General features: G+C 38.0%; 2 protein-coding genes and 2 long non-coding RNA genes across 7 annotated transcripts; 3 read left to right on the forward strand and 1 right to left on the reverse strand.

Moving 5' to 3' along the window:
• The first annotated feature begins 275 nt into the window (after nucleotides 1-275).
• Nucleotides 276-7,931, forward strand: ccdc80l2 (coiled-coil domain containing 80 like 2). Of its 2 annotated transcripts, none has more exons than XM_077496466.1 (12): nucleotides 276-823; nucleotides 1,462-1,550; nucleotides 1,627-1,797; nucleotides 2,722-2,873; nucleotides 3,088-3,408; nucleotides 3,722-3,926; nucleotides 4,014-4,170; nucleotides 5,145-5,281; nucleotides 5,402-5,553; nucleotides 6,532-6,635; nucleotides 6,769-6,849; nucleotides 6,932-7,931. In XM_077496466.1, the coding sequence occupies exons 1-12, from the start codon at nucleotides 517-519 to the stop codon at nucleotides 7,240-7,242; spliced, it is 2,187 nt and encodes a 728-aa protein (XP_077352592.1). In that variant the 5' UTR covers nucleotides 276-516; the 3' UTR covers nucleotides 7,243-7,931. The 2 variants fall into 2 exon arrangements, with proteins under 2 accessions (XP_077352592.1, XP_077352593.1); XM_077496467.1 differs by having other exon boundaries at nucleotides 276-760.
• On the reverse strand, nucleotides 388-21,986 carry LOC144001874 (uncharacterized). 2 transcript variants are annotated; one of them, XR_013278620.1, is made up of 3 exons: nucleotides 21,892-21,986; nucleotides 20,576-20,721; nucleotides 388-726 (listed from the first exon to the last, which is right to left on the reverse strand). It is a non-coding gene; the product is annotated as an uncharacterized LOC144001874 (long non-coding RNA). The 2 variants fall into 2 exon arrangements; XR_013278619.1 differs by lacking the exon at nucleotides 388-726 and adding an exon at nucleotides 14,958-15,036.
• On the forward strand, nucleotides 8,985-21,490 carry fyb1b (FYN binding protein 1 b). Of its 2 annotated transcripts, XM_077496464.1 has the most exons (19): nucleotides 8,985-9,340; nucleotides 11,870-12,794; nucleotides 14,759-14,888; nucleotides 14,962-15,029; nucleotides 15,148-15,170; nucleotides 15,254-15,306; nucleotides 15,399-15,510; nucleotides 15,591-15,750; nucleotides 16,658-16,781; nucleotides 17,295-17,314; nucleotides 17,428-17,500; nucleotides 17,584-17,670; nucleotides 18,037-18,077; nucleotides 19,162-19,225; nucleotides 19,313-19,412; nucleotides 20,582-20,744; nucleotides 20,862-20,895; nucleotides 20,979-21,010; nucleotides 21,091-21,490. In XM_077496464.1, exons 1-19 carry the CDS (start codon nucleotides 9,338-9,340, stop codon nucleotides 21,111-21,113), a joined length of 2,235 nt encoding a protein of 744 aa, XP_077352590.1. In that variant the 5' UTR covers nucleotides 8,985-9,337; the 3' UTR covers nucleotides 21,114-21,490. The 2 variants fall into 2 exon arrangements, with proteins under 2 accessions (XP_077352590.1, XP_077352591.1); XM_077496465.1 differs by lacking the exon at nucleotides 17,584-17,670.
• Nucleotides 21,987-22,069: 83 nt separating the features above from the next.
• LOC144001880 (uncharacterized) lies at nucleotides 22,070-23,473 on the forward strand. Its single transcript, XR_013278621.1, has 4 exons — nucleotides 22,070-22,237; nucleotides 22,655-22,709; nucleotides 23,200-23,298; nucleotides 23,395-23,473. It is a non-coding gene; the product is annotated as an uncharacterized LOC144001880 (long non-coding RNA).
• Nucleotides 23,474-23,648: the final 175 nt, after the last annotated feature.

Genomic DNA, 23,648 nt, shown 5'->3' on the forward strand with positions numbered 1-23,648 from the left:
TTTTTTTTTTTGTTGGTTTAAAACACTGCCTCTTTAAGTGTTTTTTTATTGTTATGTATTTTACTTGCAATCATATTTCAATGGATTGCTGCCGATGAGGCTATTATGCAACAATACAGTAATATCTTGTATGGTGCTTTAAAGTTAGTGTCTAATGTTATATAGTCAAGATTGTCTGTGTGTGGGGGTGCGTGCGTGCGTGCGTGTGTGTCAGGCACAAAAAGGCTTTGAAGAAAATTCCAGCCATGTTAACAAGCTTGGGCTATAATGCGAACCAGGAGTGTATATGCGGAGAAAGAGAGAGGAAGGTCTCAGTCTTCACTCTTCCCTGCAGACGTCAAGTCTTGTTTTGTACTTTTGCAATCGTATTCCCGAATTTTTGCCACCTTAATGAGGATTACTACGTTTGCATCTTATTACCTGGATTCATATCAATTTGACTTGTTTTAATGTGACGTTTCACAGCTTGTTCTCATCACGCTTTGAGCAAATTTTATTTTTAAGATTTTTTTTTTTATGAGCCAGCTGACCCAAGCAGTGAGGATGTTTTGCTGCTTTCGCACACACTGGCTTCTCGTTGCTGCAATGTGGAGTCTCGGTCAACCAAGCTCGTTGGCCGCAAGGCGGAAAGTCACTTTCGGCAAGTCCAAGAGTCAGCTGGACCCCAATGTGAAGGACTGGGGAGACTATTCGGACCTCCCCCCAGGAATGGAGCTGGGCCTGCGCCTGGATGGAGACAGACAACATGGACACGGCAACAGTCAGAGTGGCGGATCGTCGTTGAGTCTCGCTCCCGAGCTAGATTTTCTCTCTGATTTTGCAGGCAAGCAAAATGAATGAATCAATTGAAGTCGATCATTTTTGTTTTGCAACATTTGGTTGCCCGTTGCTCTATGTTATCCCTTATTACTTAGGCAGAATGTTTTATTTAACTCATTCGCTCCCAATAACGTGTAAATACGTTTTTTTATTTAATGTTTTAAATGTCCCAAAGACGTATTTATACGTTGTTGTTGTTTTTTTTTGTTTTTTTTTTATGCTAGAGCATACAGAAGGCTTTGATGCAGCCTCTCAACTGCAAAGAACGGTTGCAGAAATGGTAGTTATTACACAAACGGCCAGCAGGTGGCAGCAGAGCAAAGGAGATCAACCAGGGCCATCTAGAAAAAAAAAAGCTTATTTCACTTAGAATTTTAAATAGATTTGTGAAAACTGGTGAAAATTAGCTCTCCTCTAATGCTAATTGCTGCAAAACGGAAACAGATAGAAACATACTTTTTTTTGTTCCTGATGAAAGAAGAGACTTTAATCTTTCTTTTGGTAGGTTTATAGCAATTGAACACAATATTCTGTGGGCCTTGCAAAATCAGTCAAAATCCAGTAAAACAGCCGGGAGCGAACGGGACTGCTTCTGTGAAAATGGCTGGGAGCGAATGAGTTAATTGTTATTTTCGCCTGCAGGTAAAAAGCGATTGTGGGTCATAACAGCCCCGTCATACAATAACCACTACCTTCGTATGATGGAGAAACAGCTGGAAGACATGGATCAGGTCATTTACCCATAAAACAGCACTTTGTGCACTTTGTCATTCCGTCACGTGCTTACAAGCTTTTGGTGTCCTTCAGAAATCGCTAAACTGCCGTCTAGCTGAAAGAGACACTTTCATTGTCACCATCATCCAAAACGCGATGATGGAAGGGAGGATCCAGAAGACGACCGTACAAGGAGAGGCCGTCGTGGAGACGCTGGACCCTGACACTGTTAGCAAGCTGCTGCACTATCTTCAGCTCACCCAGGTCAACACTCATTTACCATAAATACAAATATTACTGCATAATGAGGAGATATGGCCACCAAAAACGTTTAATGACGATTAGTAAAATCGCAATGTATGCCGCCGTTTGCTGTTGTTTTTAATCAATGTGCAGCGTAACGTCTAAGTGCACTGCTGCCTGGTCAATGGGTTGTGGAATCAAAAACGCTCACTAACTATGGCCAGCAGATGGCAGCATTGTACCTCTTTTCAATGGGCTGCCGGTGTATGAAATTACAACAAAACATGACAAAATCTGATGAACGTTTTCAAGGATGACGTAAATGATCAAAGTCTTTGTCATATTAAAGTTTTTTTTTTTTTTTTTGATAAGGTGTGGCAGTAAAAGAGTTTAAAGAGAAAGCCAACCTTAAAAAATTCTTGACAATAAGTTATATGTGACCTCACTAGTCTAAACATGACATTCTGATTAATATTACATTTGTGGAATATGAATTACGCAGCAAAATCCAGCCATTTTTATCCACCGCAGGGAGCGGCCATTTTTTCCACTTGCTGTCGACTTAAGATGACATCACAGTACGTTGCTCAAGTCTCATGCAATGACCAATCACAGCTCACCTGTTTTCTGAAGCTGAGCTGTGATTGGTTGTTACTCGAGACCATTTCATTTTGACTCGACAGCGAGTGGCAATATGGCCACCTTCTGATATTGATAAAAACTGCTGGATTTCGCTGCTTAGCTCATATTTTACTAACGCAATACTGTATTAACCAAAATACCGTATAAGATGAATTAAAAAAAACATTTTGTACCTCTCCTTTTAATAGCTGTATGAAAAATTGATTGACATTTAAGTAAGAACCTTGGGAAAAGATAGGGAGTTGGTTGATTAGTGCAGATTGTAATGAACATGTTGGTAATATATCTTTTTATTGTAATCAGGACCAAGTTTTCAACATGTTGGTGCTGAAAAAAAACCTGAGAGTCAGTGAGCGCTTCCCCTATCCGGTTCGGATTGAGGCCATCTTGGAGGTCATTGATCACTTGCCTGTGAGAAAGTTGGAGAAGATAACCAGGAAAGGATCCAAACTGAGGTTCTGCTTTAACACTTTGTTATGCGTGGTACTAATATAAAACAAAACACTTAATATATGGCTTTAACTCGTTCGTTGCCAGCCCAGTTAAAATGGATTTTTTTGACGTCTAAAGCCGTCAGTGGCACTGAATGAGTTGGAAGAAGTCATGTCTTAAAAAATTAGCACAACTCGTGATAGACCTTTTGCTAAACATTGTTTCACAATTTCCTAGGTGTACAAGCACTAAAAAGAAGACGGTTGTGAAAAGGAAAAAGATGAAAAAGAGGATCATTCTAAGTCCTCAGACGCAAAGCAACCGGACGTCTGTGTTAATGCTGCAAAGAAAACTCCCGATGGACAAAAAGGCCGCGCTGAAGATTAAAATCCAGGACATACTGAGCGGCAAGTCGAGGTTTGTTATTCGGAAGGTGCCAGCTGAGAGGAGAAAGGAGCCCAGCAGTGGCGGTGGCGGTGGCAAACAGGAAGAGGAAAAGAAGAATACGCAGCGTCCTCCTGATGTGTCAACAGGAAAAGAGGAAGTGAAGAAAGAAAGGTAGATTTCATTTCAGATTTGTTGTAGATTTACACTCAAATATAAAAATTGTAAAAAAGGAACCAAGCCTTGAATAAGGTTTGTTTGTTTTGTTTTTATGCCCACTAGCCATTTCCACTTTTTAACATAACAACCTTAATTCCTTATGATGGCTAAACATAAAATTTAAATAAATCAGCACAGCTCTGCTTACTATTTGGCTTTATTGTGTTTCGCCCCTTTATGTGCAGTCGAACCAATTGTACACAAGTACTTAAAAAGTCAACTTTTCATAATATGTCACCGCCGCCTCATTCTATCTATTGTTTTGCAGGCCTGAAACGACGTCGGACGGAGGGCCCAACAAACCAGCTGAGAGTAAAAAGGGAAACGAGGAAAAAGAAAAGACCAAAAAAAAGGGCAAAGGAAAAAAAGGAAAGAAAGGGAAAGGCAAGAAATCGAAAAAAGAAGCAAGTGAGAAGGACAAAACTGCCTTGAAAGACTTTCTGGATCATTTAAAGGGGAAGAGAAGGGTGATGGTAAATATCGTTTGGAGTATCATGTACTGGATAGCTTAAGGTCCTTGAGCACTGTGACCGTATTTTTGTGTGTTTTCACGACGGAAGCTGATATCAACGCCGAGCAGAGACGCAACATTGTACGTGCAGCAAAGCGCCGAGAACGAGAAGCAGCACTGTGAGCTGGCCCTCAGGAAGGTCACCGTGGCAACCATCGTGGGCAAGGGCAACGACGCCACCCTCACGTTACATCACCACCAACTTGGTAGGAATCATTGGCATATCTTTTGGTATTTGATATTACAGAAAAAGTGACAAGGAAATTATTAATCCATGAAACTCAGAATTGCACTTTTGAATAGTTACTCTTAAAAACAGTTGGGTAAAAACAACCCAAATTGGGTCAACAAAAAGTGACCAAGTCAACTTTTTGGGTTATTCAATTAGCACCAGAAGTTAATAAATAACCCATAAAATAACCAAACAAATTGGGTTGCTTTGCGGTTAATTAATTTAATTTTACCCAACTTTTTGGGTTAAATAATTTAAAAAGTTGTGTCGGGTGATTTTTCACCCAATTCAATTGGGTTATTCAATTTACCGTATTCAATTTGGGTCAAACGAATAACTCACAAGATAAGCTACAAAAAAAAAAATAAAAATGTTGATTGGAGATTATTAATTTAATTTGTTTAATAACTCAAAAAGTTGTGTCCGTCCTTTCTTGACCCAACTTTTTGAGTTATTGAACAATTTTTTGAAGTGTAACTTAAAGTTGAAGAAAAGGATGGTGTTTAAAAAAATTATGGCAATTAGGTTGACTTGAATTCATTTGCCAATTAAGGAAATTTTATCAAATATGTGTCAGGGTTTTTTATTTTATTTTATTTTTTCACAAATTTTTTAAATGCAGTTATAATAATAATAATAATTATTAATATTATTTTATTATATATAATATAATAGTAAGAATAATAATAATTATTATTATTATTGAAAAATCCTGATAATAATACATCAGTGTATTTTTTTTGCAGAGCTTGAAAACAACTGCATTAAAAAAAATTAGTGAAACAAAAAACAATAAAAAAATGACACATATTATTATAATATAATAATAATTATTATTATTCTTATTATCATTATCATTCTTATTATTGTTGTTGTTGTTGTTGTTGTGCATGTGTACCTAATGAAGTGTGTAGTCACTGAATGAATTATGTCTTATTTGTATTTAAGAGTCAGAGCCGCCATTCAGTGAGCTGCCAGAGAAGTTGTCTGATCCAGGCCTGATCTCGCTGTTGCGATCCCAGTTGGGTTTGTCTTCCCCTGACCTCTTTTCCATGACCGTCACAGATTACGACATCGGGCCCAACGTAAGATAATCCCTTTTAAATTGTAATCTAATGCAAATTCCTATTTTACAGAACCAGTTATGGCCCTGTTTAAGTTCTGGGGTGAACATTTTTGTATCCTGTTTTGATATCTTTCCCAAGAGAGTGTTTGAAGCGCCGCCATCAAGCCTCGCTATGTTTGACTACATCGACAACTTTCCCTCAAGGCGCCCCGAGAAAGAAAAAGAAAGGAAAAGTCATCCAACATGTGGAGCTGACAAGCAACAATCTGAACCTGAGAATTCCTTGCTCAGGTAAAACAGAGTACACACGCACACGCATGCAACCGATTTTTTACATCCTAACATTTTTTTTTTATTAAATGTGAGAGACCCCACAAATGACCGACCTTCATGAGTCTCCTCGTTCCCAGTTTGGATTCTTGACTTAGTTTAGGAAGTAGGTCACCAAAGTCTCAAATTGGTCTGATTGTGGGAATGCTTCAGCATGTTATTGTGATTTTTATTCTCCTCACTTTTTTTGCCAAGAAACAACTCCCACATTTTACTTCCGATTTGCACCGTTCAAATTTCAACTTGTTTCATCACTCCATGCTTTCCGGGGTATATATGGTGGTCTGATTCCACATGACTTACAGTAATCGCACAATTTAACGTTAAATATCAACTTTTCTCCCATTCATTTTCAATGGGACTGACATTGTACTTTTTCTAAGTCCCACTTTCCACGCCCACTTCCATACATACAACTGATCATTATTATCATTAGTAGCTCTGTGATACTGTTAAGTGTGTCCAGGAGAGGTCCCGGGTTTGAATCCCACCTCCGACTGTACATTGCAAATATATCATTTGGCAAATTATTAAATGCTCGTTGGCTTTCATCAGATTGCTCTTTTTAAAATACATACGCCACGAGCCATTGAATTTTAAACAAGGCAAGTTAGCTCAGTCGTTAGAGCAACTGCTTCCCCCATGGAGAACCTGGGTTCAAACCCCGCTTGGACCACCTTTTAGTACATTCGATGGTTTGGCACCAATTGACTATTATATCAGGAAATGGATTATAATTTCTCTGAAATGATTAAATCCCACATTAGACAGATTGCAGTTCAAGTTTTCTTTTTTTTTATTTTATTCATTTATCTATCATTCAGCTATTCAGCTTTCAGCATTCCCACGCAATTTCTCCAGAACTTGCACTTAGTCTAGTTATTATTTGTCTGAATGTTCAAAACGATCATCCTCATCGAGATTGAACTGCCGTTGTAGGTTCATGTCAAAGAGGAGGCTGCTGATCATCTCTGCTCCATCTGAAGACGACTATTCTTTTCAACAGCAGCTGTCTGCTCTCAATGGACAAGAATGCCACCTTGGTCAGTGACACGCTCAAGCTCATCAAGACTTTTAACTTTGTTAGTTTTGTTGTTTTGAAATCATGTTAGCTAGCATGATGCTAGGATGTCCAACTTGCAATGACACTGCCTTCTATATCTTTGCTTTTCTCAGGTATTCGTCACTTTGCCATGCTAAAGCTAACCGGCGTTGGAGACAAAGCCTCGGGGACTGTTGAGCTGTTTCCTCTCAATGGTGACTGCATGCGTTTTATGGTTGGCATCACTTTTTTTTCTTCTTCTTTGGTTATTACATACATTTATAACCATCCCTCCAGGTCGCAGTCAGAGCGAAGTGGAGCCGTTGTCCCGCGTCATGGTCAACAACCTGCGGGACCAGCTGAAGATCAGCAAGGACTACTTCAGCATGCTGGTGGTGGGCAAGGACGGCGATGTCAAGGCGTGGTTCCCCTCGCCAATGTGGTCTCTGGATAACGTCTACGATCTGGTCGACTCGATGGAGTTGCGTCTCCAGGAGGAGAAGCTGCAGAGACAGCTGGGCATCCACTGCCCGGAGGGGCATGGGAGAGGAGGTGGCGACGGGGAGCGTTACTATGGTTACGGGGAACATCATCACCACTCACAATGAATGGGCCTTGGATCATACGTGAGATATATTATGGAAAAAAAATGTTTTTCACATTGTTTTTCAATGGATGCTGACTTTGCGGTAAGAACTAATTACTGTATTTCCACAAATTTTGGAATAATGTGTAACATACGCTTGAGATTAATAAACACTTTACTCAAACGCCTCCCATTTTGGAGCAAGTAGAAAAACAGTCAACTTTAATCACATAGTTTCATAGCTATTTTTCAAAAAAGGTCATTAAAGAGTGAACTAATGAGTGAATTTGGACACGGTTGCTAACCAAAACAGAAGCACATAAACAGCCTCTCAGAAGAAGTAAAGTGTGACGTCTTACTGCATGTTCACTTTGCAGAATTAAAGATAAGCTTACGTTATGTTAACTCAACTTTATTTATAAAGCACTTTAAAACTTTTAAAAGTAGGAAATTATCATTTACTCCTTGCACTTTTTTTGCCATGCTTCTACTTTGCTATTTCTTATCCGATTCTCACCGGGCCAACTTCAACATATTCCATAAATCCCCGCCTCCCGGGGTTACTATTTTTCACATCCAAAAATTCTGCAGTTTTCTCACAATTTCACATTTCGCATCGCACCGAAATTTCCCATTCATTCCCAATGAGACATTCGACAAGCAGGTTTCACTTCTATCAACTCAAAATTCAGAATATTCTCAACACTTCAATAATTTCACATTTTTCACAATAATATTCCTAATGTTTCACCTAAAATGACACTAATTCACATATTCTACATTGTTCACTTCTTTCCCTACATTTTTTTCATTGATTCACAACATTCGAACGTCAACATCTTTCTTCGACATTACAAAAATTCCCATATATAAATATTTTACATTTTTCATCAATTCATATATCAGCTAAGTGACCTATTTGCATCTGGAAATGAGCATCATAGGGAACCCATTGAAGAGTTTCCAAAAGCTACATGTGTGATCAAAGAATAATTACACAGCGCTGCCAAATGTTGATACTGGAACTACATCTGTTCTTGCTAATAACAATAATTCTGTCAAGTGGTATGTGAAGGACGCTAAAATTTCACCAGTCAGATTGTTTTTACAAGGCGGAACTCTCACACAGAGAAGAAATGCGGCAATACGGGGATAAATAATATTATCTGAATAAATGCCTAAAATAAGCGGTAATGTGTGACTATCTGGCAATACATAATCAAAATGCATGCAAGAGCTTACAAAACATACAATGCTCTTGGAAACTGAATATACCCTTGCCCTAAAAACATTCATATGCACGGTACTGTATACAGTATACACAGTGTATGTTTATTGTGGGAATGCTTCAGCAGTCCCACATATGTTATTCTGATTTTTATTCTCCACACTTTTTTTTTTGCCGCGTAACAACTCCCACATAATATTTCCAATTTACATTGTTCAAATTTCAACTAGCTTTAAAAATCCACGCCTCCCAGGGTATATATATCGTCTGATTCCACATTACTTACAGTATTTGCACAATTTAATATTTAACAACTTTTTTCCCCATTCATTTTCAATGGGACAGACGTTGAACTTTTTCGAAGTATCACTTTCCACACCCACTTCCATATATATAACATCATCATTACCAGGTGTCTGATACTGCTCGGTGGCACAGTTGGTAAAGTGCATTGCCCAATAACCAATAGGTCTTAATTTATCTCTTAATTTACTTCATAAGCATTCCACATGGCTGCAAATCTTAGCATTCAGCTTTCAGCATTCCGATGCAATTTCTCCAGAAATTGCAATCAGTCTACTTATACTAATTTTTTTTTTAGTCTTATCCCTAGTCCGTGAGAAGCAAAGTTGCCAGTGACAAGCAAATCCATGAGATCAACACATCGAGATAATAGAAAGTGTGACACACGCGCACTCACACGGCACAGAGCGAGAGAGGAAGTAGTCGACACATAACCCAGAGAAGTTCACTCGCACACTCAAAAGCTTTATCACGGTTTGACGTCCACTAACACTGTGGAGGATAATTCTATTTCGGCAGGTATACGAAACACACGCATAAGACGCTTCAGACGCAGCAGAGGTCAACGGGACTTGTTGCCATCAACATGGTGAGTACCTCAAACTACATTAAAAACAATTGGCAACTGCTAAGATATGTAACTTGTTTTTATTATTAGGTCAGCAGCAGTCGTGAGCTACAAATACATCATTAGACAGGACTTTTATTTTTTAAGTATTGCATAATTAGAATCAATGAAATCATCCCTCGATTATTTATTCATTGAATATTCAATTTGATCTGAAAATTGAGCCACTTTGTTTCACTTTTGTGTCTCTTGCTTGTGCAACTTTGGCCGTCACCTCTCATCAAACTGGAAATAGAAAAGTTTGCTTCCTCTTTGCTTTGGCCATGAGACCTGTCTCCTATCTCTATATGGCACAAACAGCTTCATTTCAAAGCTGGGTTCAAAACGATCCATTTTTTTGCAATAATTTGTCATCTTGAGTATTTGACCAATGGGCATAATGGCCGTAAATGTCCTCTAATATATACGCATCCCGTTGCTGTGTGCATATCTGAAAGAAAGAACATTTAGGAAGGTGTTTATTGTCTTGTGTACGTTATAGTTTGTGTTGAAGTGTGTTGCATTAGTCCAAGAGGCACTTGCAACTTTGTGGAGCAACACGTGTTGGGTAATTTTAGCTTTTTTTTTCTGGTTGAGAAACCAACACGTGACAGAGGGTATTTTTTCGACTGATTTTTTTTTTTTTCCCAGCTTGCTATGGTGACGACGCTGGAAGAATTTTTGCATCAGGGGCAGGATTCTGCCCGCGTGAACCATGTGCAATTATTTCAGTTTTTAGTCAGCAGTCAGCTTGTCTCATATTCCTCATTATTAAACTCCACTATAAACTTCAACTTTACGGATCATCACTTTTATGTCATTTCAGCATAATAGTGTTTTTTTTGTTGTGTTATGTTTATTCCCCTTTTTATATTTCCCACAATAATTAATATAACGCCATGGCAGCAAAATGAAACATTTATTTGAGGTGAGGTGTTTGTTTTCTACACGTGGAAGATCAACCTGTGTGCCAAGTCGAATCGGGCAGACCAACTTAGACATGGAATGTTTACTCTGAAGTGCGGCGCGAGTTATGCGAGGGGATCACACACCTGGCAATAAATTGAAGGTGAGGTGTTTATTAGGGGTAAGGTGTTTAATAATTGTATAGTTTTGTTATAATAATATTAAACTAGACTAAGTGCAATTTCTGGAGAAATTGCGTGGGAATGCTGAAAGCACATTGAGAGATAATTTATGAAATTATAACCTGGTTACTGGACAATAAGCTTTGCCAACTGTGCCACCGAGCAGTATCAGGCATTATAAAACTAGACTTGAGTGCAATTTTTGGAGAAATTGCGTGGGGATGCTGAAAGCTGAATGCTAAGATTTGAATGCATGTGGAATGCTTATGAAGTAAATGGAGAGATAAAGTATGAAATTATGACCTCCTGGCAATGCATTTTACCAACTGTGCCACAGAGCAGTATCAGACACCTGCTAATGATGATAAGTTATATGTATGGAAGTGGGCGTGAAAAGTGATGCTTAGAAAAAGTTCAATGACTGTCCCATTGAAAATGAATGGGGGAAAAAGTTGATATTAAATGTTAAATTGTGCAAATACTGTAAGTAATGTGGAATCAGACGATATATATACACCCTGGGAGGCGTGAATTTTTGAAGCCAGTTGAAATTTGAACAATGTAAATTGGAAGTATTACGTGGGAATTGTTAGGCGGCAAAAAAGCGTGGAGAATAAAAATCATAATAACATATGGGGGAATGTTTCAGCATTCCCACAATTATGCAAAGAATACATGGGGATAAAAGTCATTGTGCTATCAGGTCATGTCAGCCACATATGGAAGTGTTTATTTGGGGTGCGGTGTTTATGAATGCAAGTAGATCAAGCACATGGCAGTTCATCGTGGCACAGTGATTATTATTACAACTTTGTTTTTTTTCCAGAAAAGTTTGTGTGTGCTGTATGCCTTTTTTTTAAATAATCATTTTTTTTTCAGTTTTGCAAATATATTGAGGCCGCCAGGCGGCTCTATGGTTAGCACAATATTATGATTGTTATAAACCTTGCTTTGACTTGAACGTTTGATTGTTGCTTTTTTGTTTCACGCTGCTTGAAAAATAATGAAAAACAATGATAGTTCAATTCAGTGATTTGTGTTTTTATGAGAAAAAAGAACCCCGATTGGAGTAGGACAACTGACTTGAAAATTACTCTCATGAAACACACATTTTCTCCATGAATTATAAGAGTTGATTTATTATGTTGTGTACTGTATTAGTGAGTGCTTGCAGAAGTGGGAATATTTTGCAATGACATTGCTGCCATAGCAACAGCAGCAGCTTTTACGTCCTTGACTTTTATCTGCACTTCCTTGAACTGTGTGTGTATGGTTGTCTGTGAGTTTGGTTGTTTGCATTTTGCCCAAAGTCCACGACCTAAAAAGGAAAAGCGCTATACAAAATGAATGGACAACTGAAACTCCAAATTGTAGTTTTTGTTTTTTTTTACTCCACCTCCATTTTTCCCCCCGTTATTTCCAGGAAAACAAGGCTGACGTCAAGGCCATCATGGCTCGTTTTCAAGCCAACGCTGGGGCCACCGATGAGAGCTCCTCGCCGTCACCAAAACACAAAGCACCCGTCAACGTCACCCTCTCATCGGGTCCCGCCATCCCATCCAAGAAACCAGTCCTGGAGAGTCTCTCGGGCGGCACTTTCAATCTACCGCCCAAACCTTCCTCCTACCTTAAAAGCACGACTAAAAATGACACAGATGCGCTCGGGGTACACAAAACGAAAGCTCTGGCGAGCAGATTTAACAACACCCCGGATGAGACTACGAATGCAAAACCTTTATTTGACAGAGGGCAGAAACCTCTGAAGCCACCGGAAGCCAAGTCACCTGAAGTAAAAAATCCTGAACTCAAGCCCACTCTCAAGCCTCCTCTCAGCACAACCCTTTCAAACCCCAAACCTCCTGGTCCGAAACCACCTCCAGCGGGATCCAAACCAAGCTGGGTTAAAGAAGAGAGCGGCGGAGGCTCACCTACTGACCCCACGCCGCCAAAAGTGCCCCCCTTGCACCGAAAACCCAACAGCAGCATTGTCAAGTTACGGCAACAGAGTGACACCAACGGCGACAAACCGCCTCTGTCAAACTTCACGGCAGCCCAAGAGACTTTCAACAAGCCCGAGTCAGACCTCAGTGCGGATGTGGACGCCAAACCGCCGCTCAGCGCCAATCCCGTCGCACCTCCTCCAAAACCCCCATCTAGTAAAAAGCCCAGCTTGAGAATTGCGCCCAAAGCTTCTATTCCGAGCACCAACACTAATAGTGATTCCACTTCGGACCTGAAACGCAACCCGCTCCCGAACACGCTCACTTTGGGCCCTGCTCCTGCTAAACCTAAACGACCCCCCAAAGTCGACCTGGATGACTTCAGAAAAGCGGCCGGCATTTTTAATGGTAAGATGGAGTATTTGCAAGTGCAAGTTGGTCCATTTGATTGGATTTCAAAACGTTTTTTCCCATTGAATATACAGAAATGGCTTAAAAGGCTTTATTAACTAATTCACTCCCAAAAACGTATTTATACGTTTTTTTGTTTTTTTTAGGTTTTTGTATGCTGGAGCATTATGACGGCTTTGATGCAGTTTCTGACCTGAAGAGGTCACTTAAAGCAATGGTAGTTATAAAATTAAAAAAAAAAATAAAAATAAAAAAAAGGAAAAAAATGGCCAGCAGGTGGCAGCAAAGTATAAAAGATCAGCCAGCGCCATGTTGCAACAAGCTCTTTTTCCCAGTATTTTCAACAGGTTTGTGAATAATGAATAATGATGAAACTTAGCTAATTCTAATGCTAATTGCTGCAAAATGTAAAAACAGATACAAATATACTTTTTTTTCCTGATGAAAGAAGAGACTTTAATCTTTATTTTGGTAGGTTCCATGTTTTTATAGCAATAGAACATGAAAATGCCTGGGAGTGAATGAGTTAACTGTATGGGTAAAAATAAGCCAACCAATCTTAAATCTCAAGTAAAAAAAAAACAATTATTATTATTTTGTATTTTTCCTACTTGCTAAATGTTTTGCCAAATTGTGTTGGCTCGGTTGACCCTAATTCTGGTTTTACTACCAACACAAGTCATAAACGCTGTAAGGAATTTATAATGTGACTGAGTGACTTGACAGCCGTTCAAAGGTTTGCATTAAAGTCGCATATTGACTTCCTCTATTAACCCTCGTCATGTTCACCGTCCAGTTTCTCGTTAGGCTGCGCCCCCACTGGCTAAGTTTGTTTTGTCGCATGGGGAAGTTGTGTAGAAGGAAGCATGGAGAGTTTCAAGCGAGATACAGTGTGCTGTTCATAGACAGATGAGATAAGGCCTTACGCGCTCACTCACACCTTCATCGGCTCTTTTTTTTTTTTCCCACCTGCCATGTGTTAAAGGGGAAGTCAACCTTAAACATTTTGTGATGTTAAATGTGACCTCACTAGTCTAAACATGACATTCTGATTAATATTACACTGGTGGAATATTAGTGATGCTGCATTTATATCAGGGGGCGGCCATTTTGCCACTTGCTGTCGACTGACGATGACATCACAGTTGCTCAGGCAACGACCAATCGCTGCAAGTCGAAAAATTAGTTTTTAAAGGTATTAATTGTACAAGAAAAATAATGAACTTATCAAATTAATTCTGGACAAAATATTACTCTTTTAATGCATATGTACACTAGCAAGGCTACATAGAACATATTATTGTCAAGAAAACCACAGTTTAACTACAGCCCATGTTCATTTTAGTTGTAGTTAAGTAAGATAACTCAGAAAATTAATGCAGGATCTGGGTGAAATTGGTGCAATCAGTAGTACAACATTGCTACTTTTTGCGATATCGGTCTCAGAATACTTTGTAATCTGTATACAAAAATCTGAATTGGTCCAAAACGAGCCACAAGATGAAGTTGGTTCAAATATCGATATCACAATGTAGCATGATCCCTGCAAAGGAACTTAAAGAGATTCTTCTCTTATTTAGCCCATTATAGCAATAGAAAGTTTTTTTTTTTACTCTAATTAATTTGATACTTTCATTATTTTTCACAAGGGCTCGGGTAACCAATCACAGCTCACCTGTTTTCTAGGTTTGGTCATGTGACATTCACAAGCTGAGTTGTTATTGGTTACCTGAGCCCTTGTGATGTCATTTTCAGTCGACAGCAAGTTGCAAAATGTGTTTCGAAAGGTACTAATTGTACATGAAAAATATCACATTTACTACAGGCGAAATATTAATGTTTGACTGCCAAAAATGGCTAAATAAGTAAAGTATCCCTTTAAAAAAATAAAATAAAAAAAGCTCATCTGTGGTGAATGTTATTTGTCTATTCCTGAATCAACATACTTGCTTTTGTTACAGGAAATAATACTTTCAACAAAAAATTGCCCCCGACTCCCTCAGCCTCTGGTAACCTTGGCAACCACAGCAACCGGCCTCAGCCGCCTCAAAGTGCAGTTCCAAGTCTGCCGCCACGACCTTTGGGAACCATGTAACGCGCGCGCACGCACACGCACACGCACACGCGTTTCTAGCAATCTTAAACTGAAACTTTTACCTTCCAGTGTGCATCAGGAAGAATCCTATGACGATGTCGACGCTCCTGTTCCCCCTCCTCTACCGCCGTCCACAGGTCAACACTAGATTACATCAAATGTGTCAACATGTGTTGTCAAGCTAACATATTTCTAGTAAAAGACAAAAATAGGTCCTTTAAGTTGAGTCTTACAAAAATTTTTGGCTCCCTTTAGGTCATCCAAGCCTGAGGCCAAAGGTGACAAACGCTTTATTCCTAATTTCACTGCTAATTCAACATGTGTTCACTGCATTGAAGTTAAACAGAAATTTGCTTCCCAGGAAGAACACGACAGCGACAGCGGCGATATGTACGAGCCTCTTGACGACGCGTGGTAAGAGAACGTTTTCGACGAAGACGGCCAAGTTGGACATTTTCTATTTATGTTCTGCCCGTCACATATTCTCTCGCGCATTCGTCAAAAAGGGACGAACACGAGAAGAGGAAAGAGAAAGAGGAGAAACGGCAACTTGAGGCCGAGAAGAAGGAGCAGAAGGGGCGAGAGAAGAAAGAACAAGACGCTCGGAAGAAATTCAAGGTGAAATTTTGACAACTTTTTTTGGACACTTTTGGAGACACATTCAACTCTAATGCCGGTTTGATAATATTGCATGTCAGCTTGTGGGCCCCGTGGAAGTGATCCAACAAGGCAAAGCTCGCGTGGACTGCAGAGGCAGTAAAACCGAACTAGCGCTGAAGCGAGGCGACTGTCTGGACATCATTCGAGTGCAAGGCAACCCGGAGGGGAAATGGTTGGGACGAAAACAGGATGGAGCCAGTAAGTTGATTTTGTCACATACGAGTACACTATATTACCACAACTATTCAGGTAGATTCAAACTTATTTTCTGCGATTGGCTGGCGACCAGTTCAGGGTGTACCCCGCCTACTGGCCGAAGCCAGCTGGGATAGGCTCCAGCACCCCCCGCGACCCTTGTGAGGAGTAAGTCAAGTAAATGGATGGATGGATAAAACTTATTTTATAAATTAAATAATTATATAATTTAAAGTTAATTTAAAGTTCCTTTAATGCCACTATTGTTCTTTTAATGCGCAATTCATTATCCCAGAAAAAAAAAAAAAAAAAAAAGTCTGTACTGGGGGAATTCCAGTCACAAGCAAGAGATACGTCCATGTCAAAATTTAGCAGTAATAAATCAAATAATAATGCATATTTGTGCAGACTGAGGTCAAGTTGTATTTTACAATTTTAAAAATGTGCAAAAAAAATCACAAGTTAAAGATTAGATAGTGCTTCATATGAAAAGAAAATAATGCACTGAACTGTCACTGTCTTACAAATGCAATTATGCCATCTAGTGGCAGACAAAATGACTTGTTTTTTACAGTGCAGTACATCTTTTTAATTTTAACTAAATTTTATGAATTATTATGAAATCATTGTATCAATAATTAAAAGATGCAGCCATAGTTCTTACTTTAACATTCCCCCCCCCCCACCCCCCATTTTTTTTTGTAAACAAGAGTATGAAAACAGAGGAAAAAATGTACATGTGTATATATATATATATATATATATATGGACTTTTTCATAAAAAATTCAACAAATTCTTGTCAGAATTAAAATTTTCTTAAAAAAAATATATATATAAACCTAAAAATGTAATCTCTTTTATTTGTTTTTAAGTAAAATTCTGATGCAAAGTTGCTTGATTCTTTGTCAGTTGGCTATGTGAAGACGACCTCAGTGGAAATCGACTTCAACACTTTGAAAACTCGTCAAGTTGCTCAGCAGGGCTCCAGGTGTGACGTCTACGACGACGTGGACGTGGGCTCATCGGACAGCAGGTGGCAAGCAACTTTCAAACTATTCACGCATTTTATTTATTTATTTATTTATTTATTTAGGCACCCGCCAGTCGGGGGAAGAAGTTAGCGTAAAAAAAAAAAAAAAAAATTTTTTGTTTTTTTGTTTTTTTTCCCCCCCACCGGCGGTTTCTGGCAGTGTTAAAAAAATACTAATAATAATAAAATAAATAAATAAATAAAAATAACAAATTTACAAAAAATCGGCCAATGGTGGAAACGGGCTTCTGACAGTAAAAAAAAAAAAAAAAGGGGGAGTTTTATTTATCAAAAAGCAAAACAAAAAAAAAAAGGAGGAGGTTTTGGGATACAAAAAAAATACTAATAAAAAATACAGATGAAAGGAATAGATTACAGTACTTGGGCCCTAATAATTAGATATGATCATTTATGTTAGTAGTTTCACAACTTTTTTTTTTTTTTACGTGTGTTATAAAACTAATTCTTCTAACTAATTCCAATTCTATAATTCTAATTCTTGTTTTCTTTCCACAGTGGAATCAGTGGACAAGGAGGTAACACGCATCAACATTTGACATTGAACTGAATTGTAATATATTCAACTCATTATAATAACCCACAATTGTGTTATTGTTAAACTGTGACCGATCCTGTTTCTTTCCCGCAGTGTTTTTACCGCCTCCCCCAGAGGAGGATGATGAACTATATAACGATGTCATTGATCCGGACTTGGATGTAAGGTAGGTGATGCCAAAAAAAAAAAAAAAAAAAGATACTATAAAGAGTTGAAATTGCTAAAAATAAAATACATTTGGTTGTTTAGTCGCCTCCAGTCCAGGTTGTCTGTTACAAAGTCGCTGGGCCTCCTGAAGATTTTTGAGCGAAACAGACGTCCAGTCAACACTAAAGTGTAAAAAAATACGCTCAAGTAGTAAGACCGGTTTCTCACACGTTAATCCATCAATCTTCAACATAATCTCTCAAGCCGCCAAGGCCGACAGAAGAAGGAGATGATTCCTTCTTGCGTTGATTTGTCATCTTCTCTTCATTGTTGATGTTATTAATATTGCATGAATCGGATCTATGTCTAATATTGATGTCTGTGCGCAATCGACGAAACGTGTTTGCTGTCACTAATCCGCTGCATGACGCTGCTCATCCTGAAATTGAGGCAAAACGGATCAAACCCAAATGACGGGATGATTTTTCAGCATGTGCATGCTCAGCACATATTTTTACAATATGTCTCGTATTCTCATTTCTTCTCATGTGCCAGACTGCCACCACCCAGCCAGTTTACAGCCGAGGAAAATGCAGGTATTTCAAAACAATTCATCAAAAAAGAAAGACAATGCAGATGAATTTTTTTGCTGTATTTTATTAGATTATTATTTTTTTTTTTTTTTTACTGTTTTACTGGATTTTGACTAATTTTGCAAGGCCCATACAATATTGTGTTCTATTGCTATAAAAACATGGAACCTACCAAAAGAAAGATTAAAGTCTCTTCTTTCATCAGGAAAAAAATGTTTATTTGTATCTGTTTCGGTTTTGCAGCAATTAGCATGAAAATATAGCCAAGTTTCATCATTATTAACAAACCTGATCAAAACACTGGGGAAAAGAGCTGTTTCAACATGGCCCCGGTTGATCTCTTATACTCTGCTGCCACCTGCTGGCCGTTTTTGTAATAACTACCATTGCTTTAAGCGACCTTTTCATGTCGGAAGCTGTATCAAAGCCGTTTGTATGCGCTAGCATTAAAAGAAATAATAATAATAAAAAAATAAAATAAAATAAAACGTATAAATACGTTTTTGGTAGGGAAGAACAAAGTATTAAAAACGCATTTACACGTTCTTGGCTTTTAATGGCTTAATATGTAGCCTACCAATGTGAAAAAAAAAAAAAAAAAGTATACATACGTATTTGGGAGTGAAGGACAAAAAACGCATTTATACGTTTTTGGGTTTGAATGAGTTAATCAAAAATGAAATGTCGGGTGTTTTTTAAACAAGAATGTAAATACAAAATGATGACTGTGTATATTTCATGAAAAAAAATACTGATAATTCCAATATTTGTGTTTTGTTTTTTTCTTTGGCATTTGTGTTTAAATTAAAGGAACGGGGCGGAGCTACATGGTGGTAAAAATTCTGTAATTTTAAAAATAAAATAGAACAATATTTAAAGATAATCCCTACATTTAATTTAAAAAAAAACTAAATGAAAGGGTTATTCAGTCCGTTTTTGTTTGGTTCGACAAATAAGAGGCTAATTGAGGTCAATTTGTATAAAGGTAGACTGAAGGGATGATTTTGATATACATGCATACTTTGGATTTACTACATTGTATTTGATTAAAACTAAAAAATCACCTTGCTGGCTATTTTGTTTAAAGTTGATGATGAGCTCTACTACGATGTTGACACCCAAAGTCAGCCGCCTCCTCCACCCATCAGCAGGTACAACAGTAACATTCTACAGTTTTGTTTATTTTTTTCATAGTTTCACGGACAGCCTTTTCGAGTTCTGTCGTTTCGTTTCCGCAGCATTCCAAGCCTGAGCGTCAGGGGCAAAGCAGAAGAGACAGACCCAAAGAAGACGAAAAAGTTTGAGAAAGAAGAGAAAGACTTCAGGAAAAAGTTTAAAGTTTGTATTTTGTTTGCATTTCGACTTATTATATTAGGGCACACATTGAAAAGTCCCAACTGAATGTAACAAACGCCACTTGTTTTTATCCATCTTAGGCGGCAGCCATTTTGTCATTTGTCCACTAGAAATGACATGACAGTTGATTAGGGCTCAGGTAACGATCAATCACGGCTCAGCTTCAGGAAACAGGTGAGCTCTGATTGGTCGTTACCTTCGTCATCTTCAGGATTAACTTGTTTTCCACAAACACAATATTAATCACGTGATCGATCGTTACCTGAGCCCCAATCAACTGTAATGTCATTTTGAGTGGCCAACAAGTGACAAAATGGCTGCCCCTAAGATGAATACAAACAAGTGAATTTTGCTGCTTAATTGATTTTCCACATATATTAATCAGAATGCTGTGATTAGACTAGTGGGGATGCATAGAATATATTATTGTTAAAAAAAAAAAAAGTGTTTTGTTTCTTAAAAATTTGGCCTTTAATATCAAAAGGACACTTTTTTTTCTTTAACAAATACAACTTTTTTTTCTTTTAATATATTTTTGTCTTGACAATAAAAAAATCCCAACTACAATTTTTCTTCTCAACATCACAATTCATTGTGTGATTGTGACTTTTTCACTGAGAAAAAAAAAATCTTATTAATGACAAACTTGTATTAAGATGATTTGTTTTCTTGATTTTTTGTGGGAATGCTTCAGTTATGTTATTGTGATTTTTATTCTTCACACTTTTTTGCCGCGTAACAACTCCCACATAATTTACTAGCTTTAAAAAAATCACACCTCCCGGAGTATATATATAGTCTGATTTCACATTACTTACAGTATTTGCTAAATTTAAGGTTTAATATCAACCTCCCCATTCATTTTCAATGGGACAGACATTGAACTTTTTCTAAGTATCACTTAATAATCAGGAGGTCATAATTTCACAATTTATCTCTCAATTTACTTCATAAGCGTTCCACATGCATTCACATCTTAGCATTTAGCTATTAACGTTCAGCTTTCAGCATTCCCACGCAATTTCTCCAGGAATTGCACTTAGTCTAGTTTCTTTTAATATTGTATTTTTCTAAAAAAAAAAAAAAAAAAAAAAATGACGTTTGTTCTCCCTCTAACAAATGGATGTCCATGTGTTGCCATGTACCTTCAGTATGACGGTGAGATCCAGGTGCTGTACCAGGTGACCATCAGACCCGCTGTGGTGAGCAAAAAGTGGGGCGGCAAAGAGCTGGCGGTCAAAGCCGGGGAGAAACTCGACGTGATCGTCAAGCCCGTGGACAACAAAATGATCTGTCGCAACGAGGACGGAAAATGTGAGTGTACAAAAGAATATCATGGACAACAATTGGACATGTCCCACTATTTTTTTTTTTTCATACTGTACCCGTGCTACTTATCTATTATAATCAGTTTGTGTTTGTCCCTCACAGTTGGTTATGTTTCAACGTGCCATATTTGCATGGAGTGAGTACCACAAACATTTTCACATGGTTCACAAATAGCAAAAATAACAAACACAGTTTGACATGTATTTGGTTTGTTTACAGCGACGGCGACATTTATGATGATATCGGTGATGGTACGCCTTTCAATAAATCCTATCTTAAATTTCAAAAAAACAAAATGGTATTTTAATCACGGCGACATGTTTCCCTTCAGATTGCATCTACGACAATGAATGAGGAACGACCCGCATCCTGTGTATATACCTGGAGTTGAATATTTAAAATGTTATTTCATTGTTTTTGGAATCATAACTCAGCGTTACATTTTTATTATTTTTTTGATAACGTAAGACACAGCAGTATTTACTCACTTTTCATTTTTATTTATGTGAAGGAATTTTATACTGTTTTCTTAGCTTGCATAATACTTTGGTAACTTTCCCAGCAACATAGCATTACATATTTAAATGTGTAATAGCCTCTAACATAATGTGTGTAGACGTATGTAACATCTATAAAAGTTTTTTTTTTTTTCTGCTTAAAAAAAATTACATTATGATCATAAAGTGTATTCCTGATAATTTTACTAGTATATAAATAAACTATTTTCAGACTTTTTTTTTCTCCTCTAAATTTTATTGGTGTCAGCATGCAGCCTCAAAGTTCTCAGATTCATGGATGGATGTTTCCTTAACCTACTAATAATGACAACACCAGATGGAAACGCCCCCAAAATGGCCATTTTAAAAATAAATATATGGCAGATTTAGCTTGCAGCATCACTTGAAATGATGAAAGTTTTAGTGATGGTCTGAAGTTTAGTCTTTTTAAATCCCTTTTTGACTTATACACAAATAATCTTACACAGTAAGAGCAAGAAAATAAAACAAGCATGAGTGACGTAGTCAGTCATACCTCGTCACCTTTAGCAATTACCTCCACACAGGTGTGAGGAATTAACATCAAACTCCAATCACAAACATAAATGCATTGACAGAAAAGCACAAATATTTACCTTTTTGCCATTTCCAAACAACCTAAATAGTTTTAAACTGTTGTATTCGTCGTACGTTGTTCTTTCTTTACATGTTGCACTTTTTTTTTAAAAAACCAACATCATGCAGTCAAATACCGTCCATTTCAAATCAGCAGTTAACCTTTTCTGTATGCCTTCAAAGTAAAACTAGTACAACAGGAAGTTGAAAATAAAAGGTACAATACTGTAGCAAAGTGTAATGATTGAAGTTGCACTGCTTAGCGTATGGGGGCGCTGTGACCACTTCGCAGAATAGAAGAAGAAAAGGCGGAAGTGAACGTCCTTCACCATGGTTCCCCCTGTAGCTGTCTCGCCGCTCATAAAGGTAAATAAAAAAAATACTTCTTCGTTTATTCCAACCTTACGGTAATATTTAGGTCATATGTCATGTTATGACGAGTCGGGTAGTCAAATGTATTTTTTTTTCGTTGCATCGTGACCTAGTTTAAGTCTTCTCCAGTAGGCTCATGCAATGACATTGAGGTGTTTTACAGTGTAAATATACAAAAACAGGTGGAAAATATCTACCATATTCTGTCATGCACGACTTCTTTAAGCTCCGTGTATATTTTTTTGTGGAAAATTTTGGCTTAGTTTGAAACTAATCAGACGGAAGGTCAGAGTGGACTTCGTCATTGACTCTACAAGCCTGGTTGCTTCGATGCAGGAGATTTCTGAAAGAAGAATGTGCAACTTTGTAGTGGTATTTCTATTAACATAATGGCGTGGGTGATATTTTCAGACGACCCGGTGGTCTGCACTCTTCCTCGGCGTCTTGTATGGCAAAATGAGGTTTGGTAAGTTTGTTAACCACTTCTCTTCCTTTCAATACAGTGTATAGTGGAAATCTGTACTTAATGATAAAAAAAATAAAAATGTATTGCACATTTGTAAAATTAAATATTGTACCTACATAAATAAATAAATGACATCACAATGCTTAAGAGCTTAGTTAATGGCCGTCGCAGCTCACCTGTTATCTGGATTTGGTCACGTGACATTAGCAGGCACTGTGATGTCATTTTCCGTTGACAGCAAGTGGCAAAATGGTAAATGGATGGATTTTGCTGCTCAATTCATATTCTACAAATGCAGTATTAATAAAAATGCTGTTGAGACTAGCGGGGGCACATATTGTCAAGACTTTTTTTTTTTTTTTGACATTTTTTAAAGTTCCCATGGTGCTCTAGCTCAGTTGTTGTCACAAGTCCAGAGTTCCTTTCTCTGCTCGTCATCCAAAATGTTCATTATTGTGAGATAGCAGTTTATGACATTGGTAATATTCAGAGTACCTGAAGCCCATCGCAGCGGAGGAGCGGAAGGTGGAGGAAGCCGAAAAGAAGGTCCGACAGGAGCAGGAGCGCATTGCTAAACAACTGGCTGAAGGTAGCACACAACGGCAATATCATCACTCCACAAATGTATTTTTTATTTCTGATATCACCTTTTTTTTTTTCCCCTTTCGCTCTCCTGTCTCCACAGCTAATTCAGACACCATCCTCAAGTGAGCTATCGCTTACCCTGTTATGTTCCAAACGGAATAAAAGCAGATTATTTTTTACGTGAAGTGTTGGTGTGTCCTTCATTTTAAAAGGCCAGTTGTAATCCTGGGCCACGTTTAGTCGCAGTAATCCCAGGATTGGGGTCAACCGCCTGTAGTAGAAAGTGCAGCGTGGACAGAAGCGCTCCTCGCTAAACGCCTTTTGTGTCATTACGCTAGCGACTCTGTGACATTT

This window comes from Festucalex cinctus, chromosome 15 (assembly GCF_051991245.1).
Source record: "Festucalex cinctus isolate MCC-2025b chromosome 15, RoL_Fcin_1.0, whole genome shotgun sequence".
In the NCBI taxonomy this organism is placed as follows: domain Eukaryota; kingdom Metazoa; phylum Chordata; class Actinopteri; order Syngnathiformes; family Syngnathidae; genus Festucalex; species Festucalex cinctus.

Coding starts and splice junctions, on each gene's coding strand:
- ccdc80l2 (XM_077496466.1), top strand. CDS start 517: ATGAGCCAGCTGACCCAAGCAGTGAGGATGTTTTGCTGCTTTCGCACA. Junction 3,927..4,013: donor AGGGGAAGAGAAGGGTGATG/GTAAATATCGTT, acceptor TCACGACGGAAG/CTGATATCAACGCCGAGCAG. Junction 5,282..5,401: donor ATTACGACATCGGGCCCAAC/GTAAGATAATCC, acceptor ATCTTTCCCAAG/AGAGTGTTTGAAGCGCCGCC.
- fyb1b (XM_077496464.1), top strand. Junction 20,745..20,861: donor TCGCAACGAGGACGGAAAAT/GTGAGTGTACAA, acceptor TGTCCCTCACAG/TTGGTTATGTTTCAACGTGC. Junction 21,011..21,090: donor TTATGATGATATCGGTGATG/GTACGCCTTTCA, acceptor GTTTCCCTTCAG/ATTGCATCTACGACAATGAA.